The 13,788-nt window shown below is 56.1% G+C and overlaps 1 protein-coding gene across 2 annotated transcripts in view; it reads left to right on the top strand.

The window, feature by feature from the left end:
• PPP1R16B (protein phosphatase 1 regulatory subunit 16B) overlaps positions 1-13,788 on the top strand; it is a 90,775-nt gene that overhangs the window by 63,972 nt on the left and 13,015 nt on the right. For both annotated transcript variants that reach the window (XM_044385823.3, XM_026503500.4), the window contains exons 3-6: positions 3,966-4,036; positions 7,748-7,893; positions 9,972-10,075; positions 11,783-11,907. In XM_044385823.3, coding sequence (XP_044241758.1) covers positions 3,966-4,036; positions 7,748-7,893; positions 9,972-10,075; positions 11,783-11,907 — 446 coding nt within the window. The remainder of the gene's footprint in view (positions 1-3,965; positions 4,037-7,747; positions 7,894-9,971; positions 10,076-11,782; positions 11,908-13,788) is intronic.

Below are 13,788 nucleotides of genomic sequence, written 5' to 3'. Positions count from 1 at the left end.
TTGCCGTCTTAGTGGGACCTTGCTTGCATGGGGGAGGGGGGCAGTGGAGACCACTGCATTGTGGTTCTCGAACCAGCAGGTGTTCGGAGCTCTCTAGAGTCAGGGCAAGCGTTCTTAGGAAAGATGTCGATGGTTACATCCCTAGCACCCAGCCCCTGGCAGGACCAGGCAGGAGCGTAGTGGTTGTTTTCCATTCGTATTTTATTTTATTTTTTTAAATTTTTTTTAAAGATTTTATTTATTTATTTGACAGAGATAGAGACAGCCAGCGAGAGAGGGAACACAGCAGGGGGAGTGGGAGAGGAAGAAGCAGGCTCCTAGCGGAGGAGCCTGATGTGGGGCTCGATCCCATAACGCCAGGATCACGCCCTGAGCCGAAGGCAGACGCTTAACCGCTGTGCCACCCAGGCGCCCCCCATTCGTATTTTAAAAAAAATAAATGATGGTAGTAGCTTTCAGGTATTTTCTTAGTTAATTCTCACGGCAGCCCCACAGAGGAGCCACTGCAGTGACCCCCGTTTTACAGATGAGGACACTGAGGTACAGAGAGGAGGAGTAACTTGCTTAGAGCCCCAGCTGAACAAATGGGCAAGAACATATGGCTCACACTGACACACCGATGGCAAGATTGGGAGCTGGGGCTTTGGGAGCGGGGAGCTGACCTAAGTGTGGGCACCCACGTGTGGACACGGCTGGCTAGAGGGGAGAGCGTGTCCCGCTTGTGTTTGTGCTCCCTGAGTCCTAGCTGACCCCTGAGACACCCCCAAGCCAGCTTCCTCCATTGTGCAAGGTGCTTGGAGAACATGAGACGAGCCTGGAGAGGTAGGGAGATGCAACTTCCGGGTACAGCTGAGCAAGCTGCACACTGCACCGCTCCAAGGCAAGCCATTCACACAGACTATGATGAGAGTGACACCCCCCTGGAATTGGGCAAGGTGGCTACTGTGTAGGTGGGACCCCACCATGCAAGGCCTTGAAGACCAGGGTCTGCAAACCTTTCCTGTAAAGGGCCAGAGAGTAAGTATTTTAGACTGGGAGGGCCATACAGTCTCTGCTGTTGTAGGGTGAAAGCAGTCTCAGGCCACATGCAAACAAATGAACGCGGATGTGTTGCAGTGAACAACCTGATCTACAGACGCAGGTCGCCTGCCGAATTTGGCCCGCGTACCGTAGTTTGCCAGCCCCACCGAAGGACTGTGAACCTCATTCTAGGAGCAAAGTGGAGCCATGAGAGGGTTTTAAACAGGAAGTGGGAGGAGGCAAGCTCACATTTCACACGGTCCTGAAAGACCTGACCACGCCCCCCAGGACCTGCCGTGTTTCTTCTGTCCTGCATGTAGATCCCTGGGCCCCTGTGTCTGCAGGAGGCCCGGGCCCCCGATGCTTGCAGAAGCAGAGGCCGCTGCTGTCACTCTGCCGTCACCCTCCCCCCACACCAGCCGTCAGCGCTCCTGCGGTGCTGGTTCCCACTCCGGGCCTCAGGATCAGAGCGGAGCAGCCCCGTGGCCAACAGTCTGGGTCTGATGTGCTCTGCTTGGTTGTGTGTGACCCAGACTCTCCGTCTCCTCTTCTCCACGAGGGGAATAACTAGAGACGGGGACCCATGAAAGAAGCCGGTTTGTGCGGACCTGGGTGCAGAGGAAGGGCTCAGTAGGAAGACACTATGGGTGTAGGAATCATTGTCCGTGCGGAACCGGAGGCAGGAAAGCCTGGTTGTGTGTTGGGTATGGGCAGCGGGGTCTTGGCTCTGGTGAGGTGTCCGGAGCCAGGCTCCCCGCTGGAGCACAGCACACTTACAAGGGGGCCTTGGCTCCCGCATACGAATGGCTCTGTAGAGATGGGGGTGATTCGTCGCACCTTCGGGCTGGAAATAACTGCCCGCCATGGGAGGGATTCCACATGGGGCTCCCGTGCAGCAAGGAGAACACCCCGATAATGACTGCACGCAAACACTGCTTTTGGCAGCTGGTGTGTGATTTCTGCCTCAAGGAGTGTCTTCTGGGACAGGAAGCCGGGTTCACCCTCCACCCCTCCATGGGATCGAACCCTTGCCGCATGTGAGCAGAACCTTCCCCATTCCCTCTGGCCCGCGGATGGGCACGCTGGGCCTAGTTGATCAGTGGCCTTGCCATAAATCTTACCCAGGCCTGAGGCTGCGACCAGCTGCTGGGGCATCCTGGGAGGGGCCTGCAGGCAGCGCTGCGTTTGAGAGGCGTGAACGATGGGGGTCATCACCGCGGGGTGGTCTGATTTGCTCAGAGCTGGAGAGGCTGCGTCCTGGGGCGGAGCCAGGGGGCTGCTGATTAGGTCACGGTCCAGGAAGAGTGGCTGAGGACTTACCATGTGCCAGGCCTTAGAGAAAGAACAGTCAGTGCCAGGTCACTGTCCTGCCCCCTTGGGGCTTAGTGTCCTACCGCAGACAGACCCCATGCCCCTAATTATCCAAATAGTTATGTAATTCTAGTTGTGAAAGGCTATAAGTGAGATGTATGGGAGCTGGTGGGTGTATGTAACAGGGGGAGTGCCCTCATCTGGGGAGTTGGAGCTGAGACTTCAAGGTTGAGGAGTGAGGCAGGTGCGTGTGTGTGTACACACGCGTGCGTGCATGCATGTGTGTTAGTGGTGGATTCATGAATAGGGCTGGCTGGCTGGTGGATGGGTAGATGAATGAACAGATAGATGGTTGACTCTTCCAGGCAGTAGGAACAGGCTATGCAAAAGCTCAGAGGCCAGAGGATGTAAGGTGACTCTACCTGACAAAAGTCCATTGTGGAAGATGTTTGGAGTCTTAACAAAAAAAGCCTGGAGAGGTGGGTAGGCAGGAACGCTGTGTACCGCTGAGCAAGTTGTGTGCTGCACTGCTCTTGGGAGTGCCGGTCTTATAGACAGCAGTGTGAATGGTGCCCCCTGGATTGTGCAGAGTGGAGGCCTTCAGGAGGGATTCCCTCCTGCGGACCTTGTGTGTCTTTGTCAGTGTTTTGGATTTTGTTCCCAGAGCAGTGGGGAGCCATGGATGGCCTTTGACGGCATTGGGGCTAATTTCCATTGATGATACCCCAAAGAAGCACTGTCCTGTAGTACTTTCAGCGCTTTCTAATATGGTAGCCATGCGTGGCTTTTGAGCAGCTGAAGTGTGGCCAGAGGGACTGAGGATGTGACTTTTGAATTTTGAAGAATTTAAGTTTCGAAAGCTATAATAATAGCCCAATGTGGCTAGTGGTTGCACGGTGGACAGGGCCGCTCCAGGGACCCTGACTGTCCCCTCCGCTGATTCTGCCCCTGCTAACCCCAGTCTCCTGAAGACGCTGCCTCTTGCCAGAAGGCTGGTGGAGGCCTCAAACTCACCTTTGCGTGGACCCCAGGTCACATGAAGGCCCAGGATGCCGTGGGGCTGTGGTGTCAGGAACTGGGCCTGATGAGGATGGAGCTGAGGGCCTGTGTCCATCCCCCACTGCGCCTGAGAGCTCGTCTTCCCCCCCCTCCGCCCCGCACCTGCTGGGGTGCTGACCCGGTATTTGTCCTGTGGCACGGGTGGCCTCCTCGCCCTTCCCGACTCACTCCTAGTTTCCCCACAGCAGTTTTCTCATCCATACGAAGGCGAGCCGTTCATACTTGCCTCCCATGCCTGTTCTAAAGAGTGAACAGGGGCGCCGGGGTGGCGCAGTCATTAAGTGTCTGCCTTCGGCTCACGGCGTGATCCCAGCGTTCTGGGATCGAGCCCCACATCAGGCTCCTCTGCTGGGAGCCTGCTTCTTCCTCTCTCACTCCCCCTGCTTGTGTTCCCTCTCTCGCTGGCTGTCTCTCTCAAATAAATAAATAAATAAAATCTTAAAAAAAAAAAAAATAAAGAGTGAACAAGCCGGTTAGCATCAGGACCTGGGGGAAAGTGGGTCTTCCCCGGGCCCGTCGCATCGCCGCGCATCCGGTGCATGACGGGACGCTCACTCCTGTCCCGTCTGTTGCAGTACGCTACTTCCTGAAGAACAAGGTCAGCCCTGATCTGTGCAATGAGGATGGACTGACAGCCCTGCACCAGGTAAGGCCGGGCTCGTCGGGGCCCCCGGATCCCTGCCCCCCACCTGAACAATTACCCAGTCTCCCTGCTTTTTCCTGCCCAGGACCCTCAAGGAGGAGGTAGGGAAGGGAAGCCTCAGCTGCCTCATCTGAAAGGCTCTTCTCTACTTGGGGGAGAGACGTGTGTCCGTTACAAACACGCCCACGGAGCCCCTGTGCACACGTGCGCACAGCACACACATGGCCTCTAGGGACAGGGAGCCTTTGTCCACTGCGTCCTCACTGCCCCGCAAAAGGCTTGACGAACAAAGCAAGTTTGTTTTGAGCTTCAAGTTTATGAAGCATGTTTATTCGCACCCACCAGGCATCCCTCCACCCTGGTGAGAAAGGTGATTGCCAGGGAGGCCGTGTGACCTGCCTGGGTCACATGCCATGATCTATGGCCATGAACCAGGTGCTGTCTTAGCAGTGCAAAGGGCTAGCCTCCTAGCTGGTCCCCGGCGTTCAGTTGCACTGCCCTGTTTCATTCTTCACGCGGTGGCCACAGGGATGTTCAGGCCAAAGTCGGATGTGACTCGAAGCCCTCTGGGTCTTCCCACAGGGCCCCTTGAGGCCTGGCCCCTGACCAGCCCTCCGTGCTTCCTGGCTGTCCAGGCTCCAGTCACGTGGCTTTTCTGTTCCGTCCACACACTGGCTGCTCCCCACCGCCTTTCTCATGGCATGTGGGTACATGCCCTGGTTCTCCCCAGTGAGAGGCATGGGCCCGAGAGCTGTGCTGTGACGTAGTATCCTTACCTTCTGAGCACCGCCCCCCCGTGGCCGTTTGAGCCATTAGCCTATTTGATGTCCTCCTTCTGCCCAGACTCAGTCTCGTGAGGGCAGAGCCCGTGTCTCTAGCTCATTGGTATGTCCTAGCGTCTTTCCCCTTGCTGGCATACAGTGGGTGCTCAATATGTGCATGCTGACTTAATGAACACACGGAAGCCTCCCTGTGCCCTGGCCCAAGTTTCTGAGCAGGTGGACTTGAATTCAACCTGGCGGGAGGGAGGCCAGGCTGCTGGACCCCCCGGACTGGAGAGCCTCTCCCTGTCTCCACGAGGGCAGGAAAGGATGGACAACGACTGGCCGCTGCCCCCACTCAGGAGCCCCAGGAGCAAGCCCCGCCCCCAGCCATCCGCCCTCTGGCTTCCCATGTGTCCTTTGGCTGCTTTTCCTGTCCACAGGGTGTCCCGCATCCACTAATTCTAGCTGTGTGATCTTGGGCAAGTTACTTAAGCTCTCTGTGCCTCTTTCCTCATCTGTGGAATCAGGATAACCAGTACCCACCTCATGGGGTTGTTGTGAGGATTAAGTGAACACACAGCCCTGAGGCATCTCCCGACACTGCGTAAATACGAGATGGCATTATCGTTATTAGAATCTGTCACGTTGTTTGCGTCTGTGCAGCCACTTCGCTCATGTGAAGCCTAGGTTGATCCTCACAACAGCCCTTTGAAATGTTATCATCCCCATTTTCTGGCTCAGGAAACCGAGGCTCAGGGAAGCACCGTGCAGTAGGGTCTTCTCCGATGGCGGGATGGCCTGTGCCTCTGCCCCGGGCAGGGCGGTAGCCGCCAGCCACGGGGGCTCGAGCACTGGGCATGTTGTTCTGAGGAGGGAATGAGGCATTTCGCGGCCAGAGGTTAACAGGGTGGTCCCGGTGGCTCCTCCCAAAGCCCTCACAGCCGTCACCCCGCGGGGCTGTCATTCCGTTGTCACTGCTGCTCCATCCCACCGAGCCGCAGATTAAGAAGCAGCTTCACAGGCCTGGCAAAGGAGTGGGGCTCTTCTCCTCTTGGCAACAGGGAGCCTTCGGGGTTTGTAACCTGAGACGGATGGTTTGGTGAGGGTGGAGGGGGTGGGAAGGGGAGCGACAGGGCGGCAGGGAGAGCCGGTGAAGCCCCGCCAGGGGGCAGTGATTTAGGATGGATGTGGGAAGGGAGGGGGCGGGAGGAGCCATCCAACGGCAGGTGCCATTTCCCACCTCGGGTAATGTCGGGGGCGAAGCTGCCCATACCACCACCAACCACCCCAGCGTGTATCCCAACCCAGCCCTTGCTCTGGCCGAGTCTTTAAGGCTGGGCACCCCTCTCACAAGCTTGCAATTCTGGGTGAACAGTCTCCTCCTTTTCAACCTGAGTTCCCCCGCCACCCCATCCTCACGTTTTCTGCAGCCCTAAGGGTGGGTTCTCTGGCCCTGCTGTCTGCTGACACATGGGCTGAGCCGCTCCTCCTTTGGACAGGGACTCCTCAGACCCACCTCCCAGGACAGCCAGCCAGCCTGGGGCCCCTTGCAGGTCCCCACGGCCTCACTCCAGTGCCTTTGGCGCCCTCTGCTGGCCATGCTCTACCACTGCATGGTTCTCTCAACCACCTGAGGCAGCGCCACACTTCCTTGACTCACCTGTACCCCGCCTTTCCGGAGAGATGCCCTTAGACCCAGCCAAGCCCAGACCGGCTGGAGCAGAAAGAGAACCTGGATCTCTGGTATCATCTGTGTAAACAGCTGCTCCTTCCCCACATGCCCTTCTGGTGCTGAGCCCTGGCTCTGCTGGGGATAGGGTTGGGCGCCATGGCCCTGTATCCCATCCCCACACCCAGGGTCGTGGGCTCCCAAAGGTGCCCCTGATTCTTCTGCTGACATCCAGTCACTTCTCCCTATGGTCACAGATACTGCTGTAGGCTCAGCCACCATCATCTCTTAACTGGATGATTTCAACATAGCCTCTCCTCCCCGAAAAGTGCTCACACGCAGTCTGTTCTCCACATGCACCCAGGGGGAGATTAAAAAGAAAAAAACTAATCTGCTTATGCTGCTCCTCTGAATAAAACTCTGCAGCATCTCCCAGTGCATGAGGGCCAAGCCCTTACCTGGATGGGGAGTACGGAGCCCAGATCCCTGCTTCGTCCCCTGCTGGCATCTCCATCCTGGTCTATAAAGTGACTTCTTGTCTTCCTCCTCTGTCCTCGCCTCTCTCTGGAGTGAGGCCTCTAATGGCTGGCAGAGCTCTTTGTCTGTCTGGGGGGCTGCCGAGGAGCCTTCTGTCTCACCAGGGCTGACCTTCATTGGATCATGTGGGACCCCGATATAGGGGTGATGTGAAGGTGGGTTCTTTGCGGGGGAGGCTTGGTTACTTGGGGCATCCCCGAAGACGGAGCTCCTGGGTCAGAAGTCCCTGAGTCAGAGGTATCAGACTGTGACCTAGGGCCACACTTTGGAGGCAACCGCCAGGTAGAAGGACTCCCCCCAATATCCCGCTCATCCCACTGCCACCCACTCCTGCTCCAACCGAGCAGCCTTCCTGGAATGTATCCGTTCTCTAAGTCAGAGTTGTCCACACAATTTTGTTTGAAGAAAGCATTCAGAAATTAAAAAGAAGATTTTAAAGCCTCATCCGAAGTTGTGTTTCATGTCTCCAACACTTGCAAGGCATCTTTTTGCCGCCCCTCATGTCTTTTATGTTTCTCTTGTATTTGTATCTTAAATATTATGAACTTACTCGTGGGGAAACTGAGGCTCAGAAAGGTTATGCGGCTTGCTCAAGGTCACGTGGCGTGTAAGTCATATAGCTGGATTCAGACTCAGTTTGGCTCCGCTGTCCTTCTTGTGGCCTCCCGAGGGGAAGCTGGCGTGTCCCAGGGCCAGGGCCCTGCAGGAGCTGACCCTGCCTCTGTCCCCCTTTGCCCCCCGCAGTGCTGCATCGACAACTTTGAGGAGATTGTCAAGCTGCTCCTTTCCCATGGTGCCAACGTGAATGCCAAGGACAATGAGCTGTGGACACCCCTGCACGCAGCGGCCACCTGCGGCCACATCAACCTGGTGAAGATCCTCGTTCAGTAGTACGTGGCCCTCTCTCCTCCGGGGCAGCCTCCGCCCTGCCTTTGGTGGTTCTCTGTTGGTTTTGTTTTGTTTCTGCCTTCCGTTTCCCTCCTCTCTCTCCTTTTCCACTTCCTCTGCCTCTCATGGTGCCTGGTGTCTCTTTCTCCCCACACCCTCCCTCCAGCTCTGTCTCTGCCTCTCTCTCTCTCCTCCTCTGCATCCCCCTTCCCCTCCTCCCTCCATCTCTGTGTGCCTTTCCCACTCCTCTTTGTCTCTCTTCATTCTGTCTCTCCCTTGGTCCTGTTCCCCCCCAAAATATTGACACATAACATAAGCTCGACCACCCTCGCATTGCGGGAATGATTCCCTTTGGTCTTGGTGTGTGATCCTTTTGACGTGCTGCCGCATTGGGGCTGCTGGTGTTTTGTGGAGAACTTTGGCATCGTGTTCCTGAGGGATGTGGGCCTGTAGATTTCGTTCCCTGTAGGGGCTTGGTCTGGCTTCATATCAGGGTAGCAGTCCCTTTTTTAAAATTTTTCTCTGTCTCTGTGAGTCCGTGAGTTTATACCCCTCTCCTCTCCTCTCCTCTCCTCTCCTCTCCTCTCCTCTCCTCTCCTCTCTTTATGGCTTGTTGCCATTTTTGGCTTCTCTTGCTATTAAAAAAAAAAAAAGCAAGCATATTTCCTTGGCCCTGTCTCCCAAATGCTATTTACATGCTTTTCCTTTGGGGCAAAACCTGCTTTGAGGGGCACCATGGAGCAATGTTTTTCCTAGAAATCAGGCCATTTCTGTATATGCTGTTCTGATGGGCCTTTCTGGCCCTGGAATTCCTTCCAGTCTGCTCAGGTTCTGTAAACCCATAGAAAAGACAACATTCCATTTCAAGTGGGTTTGATTGAATTCATCTAATAATTGGTGGGCACTTGAGCTGGGCGCTGGGCACTGGGCACTCCGGGAGGCAGAAGTCCTAAGGGACCAGGCAGGGAACTAGGGGATTTCAGTGCTGGTGCTGAGACAGAGTGGGTCCTCGGAGGCCATGGAGAGCATCTGAGTGCAGGGAGTCAGGAAGAGTAGCCAAGAGCAGGTGACCTTTTGCAGAGGTCTCGGAAAAGCAGCAGGAGCTCATCAGGTGCCTGGGGGGGGGGGCGACGGAGGGGATAGTAGAGGCTCAGAGAGGTGGCTCAGCTTGCCCAAGGGGGAGACAGAGAGGTCTCAGTGCAGGGCCGTTTGGCCTGACGACTTATGGTGGCCCATGCCCACACCTCTGATGGGAACCTGGGTGTGACTCAGTCTGCCAGGAGCACCTGAGCAGTGATGGTGCCTAGAGGGAAAGGGAGCAGTGCCGGCCTAGTGCGGTGGGTCCCCAATGCTGATCTGTACCAGAATCATGGCGGGTGTGGGTTCAGGGTACCCACTCCCAAGCCCCACCCCCAGAGGCTGTTTCATTGAGTCTGGAGTAGAGTCCAGGAAGCTGCACTGTATTTCAGGGATGCCCGGGGAGCTGTGCAGGGCAGCCCAGGGACACACGCGGAAACCACTGGACCAAAAAGGAGGCTCTGCCAGGGAGCCCCAGGCCTCTGTCAGCCTCTGGTATGGGACTTGGAGACGGTGGGGTAGAGCTGCGGATGTTTCTGCATGGGACACAGGTTGAAATAGAGCTGGGGTTTGAGTCTTGACCCTCCCACGTCCTCGCTGTGTGACCTCGGACAAGCGACTGAACTTGTCTGAGTCTTTGTTTCCTCTTGAGTGAGATGGGCCAACAGGAACAACCCAAAAGGACTAGTATGAAGAGTAGAGATGATATGTGTATACAGCCATTCGTGTTATTTGTGTTATGGTCACCAGGGAGGACTTTGACATTTGTCCCCAAGTGCCTGCCTGCTGGCCCAACAGAGCAGGAAGCTGGAGGAGGTCTGCTGGGACAGCTCTTCTGGGAGAAGCTGAGTCCTGAAGCCATTGTCCTAGCTGGGGTGCCCCGGGGAGAGGGAGGGGGTGCTGGTGTGCATAGTGGAGCTGCAGACGAGAGGCTGAAGGGCAGAGGCAGCCAGACCGACCCCAGCCACACCTCCCCGCCCTCACTCTCAACCTCTCTCTGCAGCGGGGCCGACTTACTCGCTGTCAACTCGGATGGGAACATGCCGTATGACCTCTGCGAGGATGAGCCCACCCTGGATGTCATCGAGACGTGCATGGCATACCAGGGTAAGGCCAGGGCGGCACACCCTAACGTGGGCACCAGTGCGCCAGTGAGCTGGCTACGTGCCTGCCTTGTGCTCAGCGCTCAGGAAATGGGACAGGTCCTCATTATGATTGTTAGCCCGGTGATTAGCAAGATGAGGACACAAAAGGACCCTTGGAAAACCGTGCTGTGCAGAAGGGAGGCATTGTTCTCCTCCATGTCACCCACACACGCGGGCGGCCTCAGCTGGCCCTGTCTCCTCTTCGTCAGCTGTGACAATCCAATTCAATAAACATTCACAAGAAAGATATATACCCATTTGGGAAAATAATCAAGAGTCAAGAACATTCGCGGGTGCCCGCTCTGTGCCAGGCACCACGCTGGCTGCCAGGGGCCGGGGTAAACAAGCTGTGGGCTGTTCTCCGCTCACAAATGAGCTTCAGAGAGGAAACAAATGTAGCAATCAGAGACCTGCTCGCCCCCACCACCACGTGGACATATTTCTGAAGGTCTGCGCAGAAAGACAGCTCAAATCCAGACCCTTGGCCGCAGTGTGAGGGCCGGCCGGGACTCTGCCGTTGAGTTCCTTCCCGGGATGCTGTGATAGCCACGATGTGGTCCCTCCATCCCCCCGGCACCCGGGCTCTGCCTGTCCGTCTTCTGTCGATAGTCTTTGTTTTTGTACCAGTCTGGTGAATCTCTGGGCCCCTCTTCAGGAATCGTGTTTTCAAATGCCGTCCTTACAATCACAGGATTGATGATAAAGGAACCCAATGATATTAAACTATAGCTACCAAAATATTTCCAAATGTGTTATGTCGAAACTTGATTAGTTCCCGAAATAGCAAGATAGCGTGTTAGGAAGGTCCATGCACTTTCTGTTGGTGGCAGTCATAGTCCTTGCTAGTTCTGTTGTGGGTTTGGCTTACGGCCTCATGGAAGGAAATGAGATATTTCAGCTCAAGGTTAGTGCGAATGAAATTGTAATTTTTTTTCCCCTTCTTTCAAGTTTACAGACATTCCCCAGATTCTGTCCCAGAATGTTCGCTCTAATGGACTTTTGATTAGAACATGTCACTTTCGCCTCCTTAAATACCACTTAGTAGCCGCCAGGAACACTTAGACTGTTAGCCAGAGATTCAGGCTACAGAACGTCTGTCCAGGTCCTTCCACCTCAATTGACTCAGCTTGCTACTCAGAAGTTATGTATTTGTTCATTCATTCATTCCCATAATGGAAATTCATGAAGCACTGTGCTGCAGACTCAGCCGTGGACTGGACGAGGGGAACTACCAGAACACCTGGTCAGATAGGTGGTCAGAGGAGGTCAGCAAGGGAGGTGATCCTGGCCGGGTCTACAGCATGAGGCAGAGCCAGCCATTTGAGCTGGTGGAGGCAGACAGGTGGAGGCAGACGGGTGGAGGCAGACAGGTGGAGGCAGACAGGCGGACGGTAGGGATTTCTGATGTAGAGGAACAGAATATGCAACAGTAACCAAAACTATTGTGGTGCCTCCTGGGCACCAGGCAGGAGTGGCCTTGTTCTGTGGGCTGGTCCGTGGGTGTGTCTTCACTGGGCCTGGGAGACAGTGACCTATGGGCCTGCCTGTCTACTCCCTTGCCCGGCAGACCCTGCGGAGCAGGAGCCATGCCTCGGCCATCTGCCCCGCCACCCCTCCCCGCGTGGGGCCTAGGCCCGGGGTGACGTCTCAATCCCCTCTTCCTATGCAGGCATCACCCAAGAGAGAATCAACGAGATGCGGGCAGCCCCTGAGCAGCAGATGATTGCAGACATTCACTGTATGATCGCCGCGGGCCAGGACCTTGACTGGGTGGATGCCCAGGGCGCCACACTGGTGAGCAGATGGGCCGGCGGGCCGGGGCTGGGGGGCTCAGTACCAGAACCCAGACGGGCTGGGACTGCAGGGGCCCAGCACCTGGTCGAAGTTAAGCTGATACAGTTGGGGCCCGTCCGTGGCCTTGAACCTCCTCCAGACCGGCTTTGGGGCCAGGGTTGCCCCTGGAATACAGAGTGAGCAGAGCGGGGCTTAGCGCCTTCGAGAATCCAGCCAGTCTCAGCTGGGGCTGGGAGTCAGGAGCCCTGCTGTCCACCAGCTCTGTCTCCCAGTTCCTCCTTCCCCTCACATTCCACGTGTCCGTCCGAGCTCATTATGTTGTCGCCCTGTAGGGGTGTCTCCCACGTAAAGACTGGAGCTGCCAGCCACCCAGTCGCCCGTGCCACCTTGCTTTGCACCGTCCATTCCCCTGCCTTAGGATCTCTTCTCCCACCCCTCAGCAGCCTCCCCGAACCTCGCCGCAACAGCCTTTCCCCTGGGTTCTTTGACTTCCGAGTCCAGACACCCCCAGTCATCCATCCACCCATCCATCCATCCATCCGTCAGTTCATCCATCCATCCTGTCCACACACACCTGTGTGCCACATGCTTCCCTAGACCCTGGAGACAGAGAACAAGGGAGCCCTCTTCTCTCTCGGGTCTGCCTGATTGGCTCCGCTCATCCTTTCAGCTCCAGTGTCAGGGACTGGCAACTTTGGCCTCTCTCCATAGGCTCTTCCAGCGCGATGGAGCCCAGTATTGGGGAGGGTCTGCTTCTGAGGCTCTAACTGAAAGCAAGAGCATGGGCTCGGAAGCCCATGTACCCCCTTCACTGATGGCTGGGCCCTGGCCTTGGCTTGGGGTCCATGCTGGCCGTGAGCACTCAGGAGCCTCAAAATCTTGCGCTTACCAGGTAGGGCTCAGCGGTACCAAGACTCCTCAGTGGCCCTCAGGCCTGCCCTGCTGGCTCAGGTGTAATCACTGGGCTTCTCCCACCTGCTTCCTGAGCCCCACCCTCTGCCTCATACTCTTTCCTATTAACTGGGTCCCTGCTCAGCCCCGCACTCAAAGATAGAGTCCCGTAGTGAGACTGAACGCTGCAGTATAAAGGCAAAGCCAGGCTGTCCTGGGGCAGGGCCCACCCTGGCTGGAGCTCCCTTGGGTCTGTGGCTGGGCCCTCCAGACACACGGGTTTCCTCCTCTTGGACTGAGGCTGGCCTTGGGGTGGCCCAGACCACATGGGCCAGACCCATACTAGGCCTCGGGTCTTCCTTCCCAGTAAAGTGGGGATAACTAATAGCCCCTTCCTCACCAGGCTGTTGGGAGGAATACATGGGATTCTCTAAACCCTCAGTAGATATTAGTGGTTCACAGTATCATTATTATTACTAATGCTATCATTATCCCAGTCATGCCTTTTTATTCCCTCCAAGTACGAGGCTGCACAGTTTGTGATGTCTGGCTGGCCCTGCCGGGTGTCATCCTCCACAGCTGGCAAACATCACACATTTATAAATCAGATGATTATTCTAATTTCCATGGATGCCTGGACCAGATCACACCCCGGGCTTATTCTGCAAATTGAAAAATAAAGGAAAACCTCTGTTTGCCAGAACCTATAGCAACCAGACCCCAGGCTGAGGCAGCGTCTGACCATCAGGGCTGTGTTTGAGGGGCTGCTTTCTAGGGCCGAGCCTTCTCTGTCCCACAGCCTGCAGCTCAGTTGCCCCAGATCTCAGCCCCCCGGAGCTCTCTGGTCTCCTCCCAGCGAGCCTTCTGCTGGCCTCCTTGGGCTCTCACCTCTGCCTATCGCCTTACTCCTTCATCCATCCGTTCCCACGGGGGACCTCGTCATTACTCACGGCTCTTTGAGAATGTTACTAAGTGTCTGTCACGTGCTAA

The sequence above is a fragment of the Ursus arctos genome, unplaced genomic scaffold, assembly GCF_023065955.2.
Source record: "Ursus arctos isolate Adak ecotype North America unplaced genomic scaffold, UrsArc2.0 scaffold_16, whole genome shotgun sequence".
In the NCBI taxonomy this organism is placed as follows: domain Eukaryota; kingdom Metazoa; phylum Chordata; class Mammalia; order Carnivora; family Ursidae; genus Ursus; species Ursus arctos.
The sequence above is the reverse complement of the archived record's forward strand: the minus strand, read 5'-3'. Positions and strand labels throughout refer to the sequence as shown.